General features: G+C 43.0%; 1 protein-coding gene across 20 annotated transcripts in view; it reads right to left on the bottom strand.

The window, feature by feature from the left end:
• ADGRL3 (adhesion G protein-coupled receptor L3) overlaps window positions 1-12,901 on the bottom strand; it is a 529,795-nt gene that overhangs the window by 106,766 nt on the left and 410,128 nt on the right. For all 20 annotated transcript variants that reach the window (XM_074905383.1, XM_074905366.1, XM_074905365.1 and 17 more), the window contains one exon: window positions 1,780-2,085. In XM_074905383.1, coding sequence (XP_074761484.1) covers window positions 1,780-2,085 — 306 coding nt within the window. The remainder of the gene's footprint in view (window positions 1-1,779; window positions 2,086-12,901) is intronic.

Raw genomic sequence — 12,901 nt, 5'->3', positions numbered from 1 at the left:
CTTGCTTCTTTATGAAGATTTTGCTGCTTTGAATCATCATTAAAATATTTGGGTGGAAACACACATGCTACAATTAAATGCTACAAATGCCAAGGTGTAATGCTGGGCTTTACTGTCCACCCCCAGCTATGGAGGGGGACTTTAGAGGAAAGTTTTGTTTGGGAAGGGGCCACCCAGATCCCTGCTGCAAAAGACAGGAACGTGCCTCAGGCCCTTCCAGACAAGTAGAAATGCTTCTGAAATGGTGCAGTTAAAGATCTTTAAAAAGCAAGGAAGCTGGTACACATAGATTAAAGACTCTGCATCCTATAAAGTGCTCTGCCCTGCAGAGCCGAACTTTTCAGCTGAGGAGTGAATTACAGGCTAGGTCTGATGGTAGCACCAATTAAAACCAGTGAGAGTTTGCTCATGCCTTCAAAGGGAGTTGGAAGAGGCCCACTGCTAATAAACCACAGCTTTTAACAAGTTGAATGAATCACTGAAATTAAAGATGGGAAAGGCTTATTGCCACCCCCTATCAACAAGTTGGGTTATTTATTTATTTTTTTAAACTTAGCTATTTTCATCTAGTCCTTGGCTCTTGTGCTTAGAAAAGGGCTCCCCGCATCCAGCCTTCATTATTCTTTTTTATCTTTTCTTTCCTTCTCACAGCTTCAGTTCAGACTATCCTTTCCCCTCTTTGAGAACCACATGATACTTTTTGCATCAATTTTACCAAGTGGGGCTGGGAAAGACAGCAAAAATGTTCTTTACCTATTCTCACCACTGACATCTTTTCACGCCCCTCATACTTTAACATACACTTTATCTGTCTGACCTCACCAAATTCAAGAGAGAGTCAGTATCCGTATACACAGGTGTGAATGGCTCTCCAGGGCAATGGAGCAGAGAATTAACACAGAGTCTCCTCTGCAAGCCAGCTCACTCCAGCCCTTATTTTCAGGCAATTTCCTTCACCTTCTGATTTTTTCTTGGCAAGTGGTCTCTTGGGGCTGGACACCAAGACTAGCTTGAAAAATAAATACTTCCAGAAAACTGCATTTGTTAAAATACAGCAAACTGAACCATCTGCCAAAACCCATTCTTCATCCAACCGTGTTTTAATTTGGACACGAAATTTCCAAAAGAAAGAAAACAATTGGGGGGAAGAGTAGAAGAAAAGGAGCAAAACCCCATAAGCAATAAACCATTTTGAAAGGTCTGGCTTTGTTTTCCCCCCTGCTTTCCCTGCTGATCACACTGGATGCTGGCTGCAGTTTGAAAAATCACTCATACTGGTTCAGGAGCGTGATCTGGGGATACCTGTGCTTCGAAATGCTGGCCATGGCCTTTGAAATGCAAACAGTGCAGCACAGAGCTTCAAAATGTAAGTTTTGTTGATTTCCCCCGGTCCCCGCCCCCCAACCAAGCAAAGCATCCACCATCAACAGATCAGTCAATGAGCCCAGGGGCTACAAATACAAGCAAAACCAGGGATAACAGTCACATCATACATAACTTCTGGAAGCAGAGGCTCTTATAGCACATCAAGCTCAACTCCATGAGGTTGTTAGTTTGTACTCTCCTTCCACCAGAGCTTGGGATGCTCAGCATATTGAGGCTTCAACTCTGGCCAGCTCTTTGCCACACCTCAGGCAAGGCAATACAGACCTGACAGAAGGCATCAGCTTCCACTGATGGACGCATGTGTGCCACAGGGGCCCGTGGGCAACCTGGCTACACACTCACATCCCATGGGCAAACGGAGATGTTGGAGTGTCCTCCCACCCCTTGACTCACCTATCGAGCCCATGGGACATGGCTGCTTTGCCACCTGGCCCTGCCGAGTCCGAGACCACATAATATCACGGGCTTCCATGGGGTCACAGCTCTCCGTGCCGGCTGGCGGCAGCTGGGAAGAGGCGGGTGGGAGGTGCGTGGTCATTTCGTCGGGGACATCGGCCATGGGTGACGGTGTGCTGGTGCTCCTGTTCCTCCTACCCGAGGCTGAGGTGGTGGTGGGGCGGCCTGTGCTGCTGGTGGCCACTCGTGGTGTGGTGCTGGCTGTGGTGCTCCCCGGGCCTAGAGCCCCTGATGTTGATACTCCTGAAATGAAGGCAGAGCTGATTACAGAGAGGAAGGAAAAAAAGGACTCAAGTCTAGGTCCTGAGGATGTCCCCTCTGCCAACTGTGGTGGTCTGCGGGGTGTAGTTGGAGTTACAGCTAATGCAAGGCTTGCTGCACAGACACCTTTCAGAGCGAAGCTGGAACACACAGTGAGAGAAGCACACAGGGGGGTAATGACCGCTGGAGCACAACCAATTTTCCAAAAGCACTAGCATCTGATGAAAATAAAGCAGCACTTTATGCCCTCACCATTTTTCTTCCTGGCATTTTAATGTAAAAATCTTATTTTCCATCTTTTAGGGAACACCTAGCACAGAAGTGCTTTTAATTTTTTAGTGTTGCTGAAGACCCAGCTGGTTGGACAGAAAAACATTTTCCATGGTGTAATAAAAAAACCCAACACACCACAAATCCATTCCCAAAACAACAGTGCACAGAGGGATGAACACAAGGCTGTTCTCCAGAACAAGCTGCTTGCTTTCTCTCAGGTTCATGCTTTGCTGCTTCGTCCCAACAGCAGCACTTGGCCCCTTGAGCTGCAGGGCACGTGGTAGATGCAAAGGTGCACATCAGCCCAGCCAAATCCTCAAGAATTTAATGCTCAACAGGCAATTTCATTTAAAACCTTCGATGAGCGGTCCAGCTGCAAGAGGTGGGGAACCTGCTTTAGAAATGCATTAACCCAGCCTACATCCTGCAATAGCTGGCATTATGTACTGCATGTGGTGAATATTGAAGGATGCCCACCTTGTAATTACCATATTTTGCCTGCTATTTAGACCAAGGTGTTTGCACAGATTGGAGTTTCACATGGATTTATTTATGACTTGACCTGAAATCTCAGGTGGGGAAACTGAGGCAGGCTGCCTCCGATTGCTCCTCCATCGCCCCTGCCGCGCTGTACTGCATACAGCTTGTGAAGAAGCCTGCTTGTCCCACCTCCTTTTCCTCTTCCAAAGATAAGCAATCCTCCTGCTTCTTTCTACAAAACACTTTTACTCCGTGCCAGATATTTGGGGAAACATGGGCTGTCAGGGAAGGGCAGGTAAGGAAGCCATATGAATAGGCTTGTCTGACGCTTGTCTGATATCACCGTCTCTTTAATTCCCATGCCACAGCATCCCCCTAACATCCCACCTCTGCCAGCATCCAAGAATCTTTCAGAGTCACAGTTGCTCCATGTCCAGCAACACGAAAAGGAGTTTCTACGTTAAAGACAGCCATGTGTGAATGCCAGCCTAGCAAGAAATTAAAATTAAGCGTGAGAATCACCCTGTCACCCTGAGGAGCAGCCTCTTAACTATGCAGTTGTGTGAGCAGGCTCAGCCTGCAAGCTCCTGAGAACAGAGACTGTCCTCTCTTCTAGGTCCAATGGAGCAGACCACACTCACTATTCATGCAATATTTGTTATTAATGTATAATGATATTGCTGTCGCTGGAGTTCATTCAAGTCAACCTATTTCAAGCACAGAGATCCCTGCCTTTAGTGTAAAATAGGGATTTTTCCATTCTGAAAGGTTTTTTTGTTATTTAAGTAATTTAAACCCATGGTGCTGTGAGCAATTCTCTTGCCCCAGAGTAATCAATAACATGACAGCTGAGGCACACATTTGCTCTGCTTTTAGGCAATTTTATTCCAAAGGCTGAGATACCCTCTCCTCAAACGTTAAAACTCAGCAGCATCATATACATAATTTTCTGAGGGATCAGTATTTTTCAAGAAAACATTCTGTGCAAAAATCCCAGCTCTACCGTCCCTAGGGAAATAGGAGTAGCTTCTCCCCCAGGCTCCGAAAAGGCAAACAATAGTGCAACAGGCACTAAGCCACCTGAATACCAGGACACTGATTTGAAGTCAGGTCTACTGAGCTCACTGATCAGATTTTCCAGACTTCACATGCCACCTTCCTTTCACTATGAGCCCTGAGCTTGAATGAACTCAAAAAAATACAATGCAAAATACTTCCGATGTTGACAGGTTTCTCCTAGTTTCTGCTCAAAGCTGTGCTAGATCACCAAACAATGATTTCCATCTGATTTTACAAGGATTAAAATTTGTAGAGAACTTCAACAAATATCTGTTTTTACTACAGCAGGTCTTGCCATAAGTACATATTTTATTTCTTCATAGTAATGATTAGCCTGACAGATAATCTGCAGAAATCTTCCCATTTACTCATCCAATAACAAGTTATTTTGCATTTGAAAAACAACCTACGCTGCGCACTACAGGCGCAGAGTACCATGTAGATATAGCGGATGCAGTTTCAAAGCCAAAACTAGCAATCCCCCTTAAAATCGTTCTTACAGTCATGTGTGAGCACACAGAAACATATACTGAGCACCCAGGAGCTCCCCTTGATCCACAGCCAGGGGTGTTGCATTTTTGAGCCTAGTTTTCACTGACAATCATTGACTATCCCACAGTGTGTTGGTTCTGGAATAGCTTTGGCAAGTTTACTGCAGCAGCTAGGCACAAAGGATTTAACGGCATTATCCTTCAGCCATAAAAAAATGTTTTATCTTTCATAAACCCCTTGGCACTAGTGGTGAAAACTCTTTGAGGGCTTGTTCTTCCAACCTTTTTTCTTGTTCAACTGGGCTTTCTTGCTGCTTTTAAAAATAAACACCTCCACCATTTACACAGGACAATTTATAAGAAGACATAAAAGAGCTGCCTCGAAGTGGCCTAACGGAGTGAGATGGATGGGATACCACTGAACTCAGTTCAAAGGTCTGATTATTCAACGAGTCAATTTGGTAATGAGCCCCAGCGAACATGATCACCATGTTAACTCACTAACGTCACCCAGTCTCCCTGGCCCCAGGCAGCACTGCTTGCCTTTTGCTCACACAACTGTGTGCTTTAAAAGTTAATTGGTAAGAAGGGAAAGAACACGAGATCAGGATCATTTACATATAAATGATTCTCAAATCCAAGCAAAACCATGAAAGGACTGCAACCTGTGCAAAATTACCTAAATCCTACAGCACAGAACAGAGATCAAACCTCCAGATTAACTCAGGCTGCCAATAAACTGTGAATTTTTAACTCCGGGAAAAGCAGCATTGCAGCTTCGCTCGAACAGAAGGGTTCTTCAGATAATATTTCATAATACAATCTTTGCTCATAGACAAGGACTAGCCTTTAAAAACCATCAACACTATTACAACTAGAAACGAATAATCCTCATTATTTTACTTTTACTGCTTGTTTTTACGATGCATTGCCATATTAAGAGTTTAAAGACAGCTTTTGGGATAGGTATTTTCACAGTGATCCCAAGAAAAGAAACTGTGGCTGTGGAAACACCCCTTCCCAAGAAACACCCCAAAGTGATACTTCACTTTTTTCTTCCCTGCTCTAGCTAGAGAGCTGGCACTAATAGCAGAAGACTAAGTTTTGCCATCTTTCAGACTACAGCTGCAGCTATAAAAAAACTCAAAACATTTCCAGCATTCACAAGGGAGTGATTACAACTCCCAGAGGAGCCCCTCTCTACTCCTGGCACATTGACTAGCAAGAAAAAGAAATTGTTTTTTCCCTTCTTTCTTTTATTTCCAAACCTTTACACATAGCTCTGGAGGAGGAATTTTGCTTGATGGGAGGAAAATCATGGGAGGGATTTGCTCATAGGGAAAAATCTTAAATAAATAAGGGTCTGACTTCCCCCCACAAGTTCCTTCTTTTCCCCTTTCCTGGCTTAAACATGAGAAGCACACAAATGGCTTAAGACCAGTGCTTCCTATCTGCTACCAGGAAAATCCAGCACACGTCATTTTACCTTCTGTTCTGCTCACCTCTTCCTTGGTGCTCCCAGTCATGGGAGACTGCTTTTCCAGGTGACTCTGACTGGTGTTTTCCTGTTACAAAAGCAGCTTTGATTGCAAGCAAGCCTATTTGAGGTCACTACCAAGCTACCTTTTCTCCCATTTTTTTTCTTTTGGCACCTAAGTATCCAGCCCATGACCCAGTGTACTCAATAACTGAAAATATTTTTTAAGAGTTGTCATACATTTTCTGTCTCGTGAATGAAGACAACTGGGTGGCCCTCAAGCAGAAATTGCAGACAAGATTTCCTGGGTGAGGTTCACTGGCTTTTGCTAGGTAACAGATGACAGAAGATATTCATCAACCTCTCCCCTGGGGGTTGCAATCCAAAGGTTGAGCCTGAGGGCTATGTGTTTATGAGCCAGTGTTTGCTCACATAATTGGAAGGAGAGACTCCACTCCAAGTTTTGTGTGCAAGGTCCAAGCAAACCAGGATGACTTCACTCTCTGGCGAGTTTTGCATTCCCAAGCCTGATGATCAAGCAGACGTGCTGGGTCGCCACTGGCCAAGAGCCCGTGCCTGCTCCCTGAGCTGCAGCTGGTGCAATGCTCGAGCAACTGAGGTATAACTGATCTGAGGAGTTCAACATCTTTAGGAGGATACAACAATCCAAGTGCCCTCTTGAGCACGTCCGAGCTGCATTCACAATTATTTACACATGTTGCTGTGCTAAGACAAATGAAGCATTCCTGGTTTCTGAAAGACTGCAAGAAACACAAAACCTGAAGGTCCCTCCCTCCTTCTCTGCTAGTTTTGCACTTTTCATATTTGGCAACCACATCCTTTGCTTACAGCATCCCCTTTTATTATTTCTTCTTCTACTGAAAGATGGTGCAAGTTGTATTTACATAGCAAACAACAAGGTTTAGGTATGTCTTGAAAGAAACACTACAAAAAAACCCAGACCTAAAACAGTTGGAGGGTTATACCACAGCTGTTTTTCTTTTCCCTGTCACATAAACACAGCTCATGGGAATTAGTTTTCTACAGGCATTTTCAAATGCATTTCAGAACGTTTTCTGAAACTCCCTAGAAAAAAATATTATTTGAAAAGAAATATATTCCCCCTTTTCTTTTGCCTTTTTTTTTGGGGGTGGCTTTTCACCGAACTCCCTGTAAGGTAACAGAAAAGGATGACTGCAGTTAAAGAGCACCTAGCTTGAGCCTTGCACATCTGGTACTATTCCTAAGAGCTGCATAAGCAGGTATCCATCACCTCAGTCATTAACACACTGGTGGATTGCCACATTATACCGAATCCACACCACAAAAGACATCACCCTGCAAAACCATCTTGTGTTGGATGTCTAGTGCTACCCAGGAGCTGTGGGACAGAGAATCAACAAGGTGAGATTATCCCCTAAATTATGTACAGCTCCTTCCATGTGTTTGAGAGAAACTACGATTTATTTTTACTCCAGGTGAAGGCCAAGCACACCTCACATCAACCATCTGATCAGCTCTCCCCTATGGTCACAAATGCCATTACTTGGCAAAGCTGAGCCAGAATCACGTGTGAAGAGAAAAGTTCACTCATTGCTTTTGGAAGGGTTGAGGTTATGTTTTTTGTTGTTGGAACTTTATTGACTGAGACTGACAAAAGGCATGCAAAAACCATTGGTGGGAAGAAAAGATTAGATATGAGATGGCATCAGAGTGTTTAACATGGCACATTGTCTTCAACAACACAACTGCATGTAGTCCTCCACCCCAAAAATGTCGTATCAAGTATGATACATAGATACATAGCTCATCTTTTCCTCCCTCTTACCTAACATCTGAAATAGCAAAGGAGGAGGATGCTGCATCTGGTAGAAGAAAAGTCCGTTCCTTTGTGGACTGCTGCCAAATCAAAAAACCCTTTCTGGATTTTTTTTCCTACCTCTTCCAGTAGGGGGTCAAGTTTTGTTCCTGAGGCTATTCTGCCCACATGTGACTATTCTGCTGGGCCCGGGCAGATGCTGCAATGGATACGGGCCAGATATTGAGTTCCCTGTACTAAGGGGAAACCTACAGCTGTGGTCCAAGACACGGTGCAAATTCAGCTGTTTCAATGTACTTCTAGCTGCAATCACTTAACACACTGGGGTCTTTCCTCTGAATCTCAGTTTTGAGTATTTTACGTTAAACAACAAAGAATGAGAACCGAAGTGCGCAAAATCATCACAACATACTGAAGTCCAGTCAATCTACCCCAACTCTTCCTTTCTCACTGCACCACAACTTTCACCAAGACAATACATTCAAAGCAGCCACCACATGGGACCAATTTCCAACAGGCAAAATATATGTCTACCAAAGCCCTTTTGAATCAAAACTTTACATTTCTGACAATGAGCAATTGTTCATTACACATGCCAGATTGCTACGGAAAGGTTGTTTTACCAAAAACATTCTAGCCATTATTGCAAACTTCCAGGTTTTGCCTGAAAAAATAAAAACCCAAACAGCAGCCTGGCTGTTTTTCTGTTAAATATCAACTTTTATGCTTTGTGGGACTTTTTGTGTGTGTGTATGAGAGCTTAGTAGTTTTTCTGGCTCCCACCAGCTTTTAGTGTCAGGTCCCCAATTCAGCTGTCATTTGAATAAAAGCAGCTGCTTTTTTTCTTATTTTCGTCTCTGACCCATTTTTCTCCAAGAAATTACTGGATCCCACTTGAAATGCGTAACTTTAGAGACATCAGATAATGTGTTATTGTAATGAGATAACTGTTATTGGCACAGGTTACAGCACATCAGCATATCTAGCAATACAAGGAAATTATATGATACAGTGCACGAACATCAGTTGTTGTCTTCACCATGGTCTCCTTCTATTGAAAGACAGTTCCCAAAGCCTTAGCTCTGTTTCTCTACCTAGGACGTCTGCCAAATCCACCTTCATGAACCTCTCGTACACTTCTGCACCCATCCAACAAGGGCATTAATGCCATATTGCTCTTTCCAGACTTTGCAACTTACTCTGAATGTTCGGGCAGAAATTTAGCTGGACCATTGTGTGCAAGAGAAAAAATCAGCATTTTTTCCAACATCATGCTGTCATATTTTTAGAAATGCAGATGAACTATGGCCATAGGAGGCCTGGTAAACAGGAAAAGATTACAGAAGAGCTGATCTAATAGACAGTAGATCAGGATTTATTATAAATCTAATAAATCTAATAGGTTTGAGAGTTCAGTTCAAGAGCTATTTTTACTCAATCTAGCTTCAAATCGCTCTAGTTCTCAAAACCACTGTTAGATGGGGTTGCAGTTATTTTGAATTTCTGGATATGAACATATAAAATCTGACTACTATTTTTTTTCAAACCACAGGTTATTTCATACAGAGGGGAAAAAAAAAGCCTACCGTTTCTTTTTAAGGGCACACCAGCTGCATATTATTACTGAATGTATGAGTGAACTTCTAACCTCCTAAACAATCTCTGTCCCCTGGCATGATTCACATCCATCAGAGCCAGTGGTGCAGATCTTATGCACTGTCTTCTAAACTGAATCCTTCAAACTCTATTAAAGAGAAGCCCAGTAGGAATTCCCCAGTATCCCATTGTTAGAGAAATCACTTTTGATTTCAATAACAGGTGCTGTCAGGTTTTCATTCAGACCATGTTAGAGTGCAGACACGTGAGCACTATGCTTACAGCTTCAAGAGATTTACTGGAGTCTGAGCCTGCCAGGGTTTTCTTGTTTGTTTGTTTTTTACCTTTTAATTCAACCATATATGTTTTATCCATGCAAATTAAAACATACCTTTTAGTTTTTATGCAGAACAAGCACATGCATAGCTGCTAAGGGGGAAAAACAATTTTTCCTGTCCGTTTGGCAATGGATGCAGCTTCATCTGATGGGTGTTTCCTGCTTTTTGCCTATACTTCTGCATCTTTAATTGAACAACTTGCATGCGTTCTGCAGAGGCAGTGCCAGATGGAGCCGGTCCTTCTCCAGCAGTTCCCCACCTCTGCATTTTCAATGAATGGAAGCAAGTGCAGGAGTCATAAAATGACTATTCACGCCCTAGCGTTTTCTGATCTATCCAAGCAACACGATGAGTCCTTCTGAGGGCCAAGGGCACTCAGCTTATGCCACCATCTGAAACATTTCTTCAGTTGTAAGCTAGAAACACAACTTTAATAAGAGAAAACTATCATCTTCAAATAGTCTCTGTTCATCTGTGTGTGTAATATCTCCAATCTAGATGTTAGTCAGCAAGATGGCCAATTGCATTCAGATAAATGCCTTGGACTCTTTTAAACATATCATAATCTGCCTGTGAAATGGCTGGATGGTTGCTTTCCAATTTGTGAAATGGTTCAAATGCTGTAAATAAAAAAGAAATTGGACAGCTTTCAAAAGGACAGATTAGACTTTTCAATTCTCAGTGACTCGGTGCTTCCAAGCTACACTCCTGTGATCGCTGTATTAATATTTAAAACCTGATTGTGTTATGCTGTTATCTCGAGGAAGAGGGCATAGTACAGCCAAACCCAAGGAGACAACCCACTGAACTACAAGAAATCAGCTCCTTGGCCCCACAGCATGCACGTGTGCAAGAGGTGTGGGTGGAAAGCCGAATGGCGCTGCTTCCTCCTGGCTGGCAGATTGAAATCACAAAGGCTGCTTTTTCCGCTTACTGTGCATCACCCCTTACACCACGTGCACCATCCCTTGATCCCAGCTGCTCTGAGGCTCAGGATGTGAGTTCCCTCCTGGTTTCATGTACCATTGCTGGGCTTCCAAATGAGCCCTGATGCCCAGTGTCAAACACACTGTGGGTGGACTGGCCAGCTGAAGTCAAAAAGAGGAAAAAGAATAAAACACAAAATATCAAAGGTGGAGTTAGGATTGCTTATACCCTTCTTTCTCTAACCCATGTTGGGATTGACTTCATTAGCATGAAGGTCATACTGCATTTCTAGACATGAATGGGTGACCTGAAAGCAGGGCCTTCTGTCTGTACCGTAGATGTTATATCCATACCGTACTTTTAGCATCCTCTAGAGTAACAGGAATGATAAATCTGCCAACAAAAGCTCACCTTTTGTCTTTCACCAAACCCATTTATTTTCTCCTACTGCTACAACCCACTGGTTATTTCAAACCTGATTCAAAAAACCAAATCCTTCTCCAAAGTCGCCAAAGGGCACTTGCAGCACTCAGTCTGACTGCACTAGCTCCTATGTTATTTATTTATTCATTCTATTTATTCTTGCTCCTATGAGAAAAACTGCCTGAACTATGGAGAAAGCTGATCACCGAAACTAGCAGAAATAGGGAAATGCTGAGAAAGGCTGTCTTTTCTCATCTTTTGAGCATGCTCTGGTGCACCTGGGTGTGGATGTGCTGTTAAGTCCCCTCCTGTAAATCAGAGGGCAAGCATGGCTTCAGCCTCTCGGCCACATGTCATTTTGGAGCTCGGATTAGCTCAACCCTCTCCTCAAACTTGCTAGCAGTTTGCTTTCTGCTCCTGGAGTGACAGATGGGAGGGAGGGAGGGAACAAGCCTGTGCTAAACAGAAAAAATATCTTTCACGTGAGCCAATCCTAAGCAGCTGACAAAACTCGATTGTAAGAATATCAATATTCATCTACTTTCAGAAATAAAGCAGTTTCCCTGAAAAACCATAAACTGCTGTTTAGCTCCCTTCTAAAACTGTTTATTACTTATGCAGAAACATCAATATTTTGTAAAACTCAATTCTAATAGCTGTATTCATGTTAGCTCAGGTATCTGCCTAAACAATGCTTAACTACAGGACTGGCATCTAAATTTGTTTTATAGATATCTGATGTTCTGCAGAGGGTTTCAACAATCAGAGAGTCATTAATATTATGAAAACCACATTTGCTTCAGGTAAGCGGATTTATAACAAATAAACAAACGGCAATATATAGGGCATTTTAAGGTGAAATGAACTAAGTAACACTTTCAAGCATCTCCTGTTTCCATACTAGACTTCAGTACTTATGGATACAGGCAACTTGGTGCACTATCAGGTCCATGCTGATGTCCTAACAAGCCTGGCATGCAAGCATCCCTCATCTGTGTCCCGGAGGCTCTTTGTCTGGTGAGGGAGGACACTGGGGTGCTTGGTAGTGATGTTGAATATGCATTCATATGTCTCAGCATCTCAAAAAGATGCCAAAAATCTCCAGCCTGAAGGCTCCAGGGCTGCAGGGATTGCCATGGCTAGTCATCACAGTTGAAAAGTCACAGCAGAAAGCTGAGAGGCAGGAAGGAACAGCATCCAAAAATCAGAAAAGGAGGTTTAACCTAACTTGTTTGGCTCTGTGCCATTAAGGGCTACCAGCTCTCATGCAGTCAGCTTTGGCCAAGATGTAGTTTCAAGCTCTTACCTGAGAGTTGATAACAAGATGACAATACGTAAGCCCAACGTGAAAAAACCTTCAACACTGATTTCTAGATTTACATCTGTCATCTTTCAGATTATTCTTGTTAATGGCTAGTTCAGACCAGCACATTGCAATGTAAGCATGTTTTTTCTTGTGAAGCAGAGGAATATACCCATTGACCTTGTAGGACTTTGAATTGGACCCACAGAAAAGAAGGACATAAAAAACCCTACAAGAAAGTAAAGAGTAGTACTGAAACCCAATATATTATAGGTCGAAGCTGTATGCCCATCCTGGTTTGGCATATGGTTTTGCATGCAGTGAGGTGCTAAAGTTTACATGCTCAGAGGAATTACTGGTCCAAGCCAGAGACACCAAATGCACAGCAGAACATCCATGTGCTGCTGTGCCAGAATAGGGATTTCCATAGTGTACTCTTGGCTTGGAAGCCTAAACTGCACCTGATCCACTTGGGCTACCAACAGAGGCATTGTGGATCCCCATGAGCATCATCAGAATCTGAGGAAGTTGGAAACTGGTAAAGAAAATAAAATAGAATGACACAGAAATGAAAAAAAAAAAGTAAATTGTATCCTTTAGAGATTTTTAAAC

This window comes from Athene noctua, chromosome 4 (genome assembly GCF_965140245.1).
Source record: "Athene noctua chromosome 4, bAthNoc1.hap1.1, whole genome shotgun sequence".
Classification (NCBI taxonomy): Eukaryota; Metazoa; Chordata; class Aves; order Strigiformes; family Strigidae; genus Athene; species Athene noctua.
Note: the sequence above shows the minus strand (reverse complement) of the source record. Positions and strands in the feature narration are given on the sequence as shown.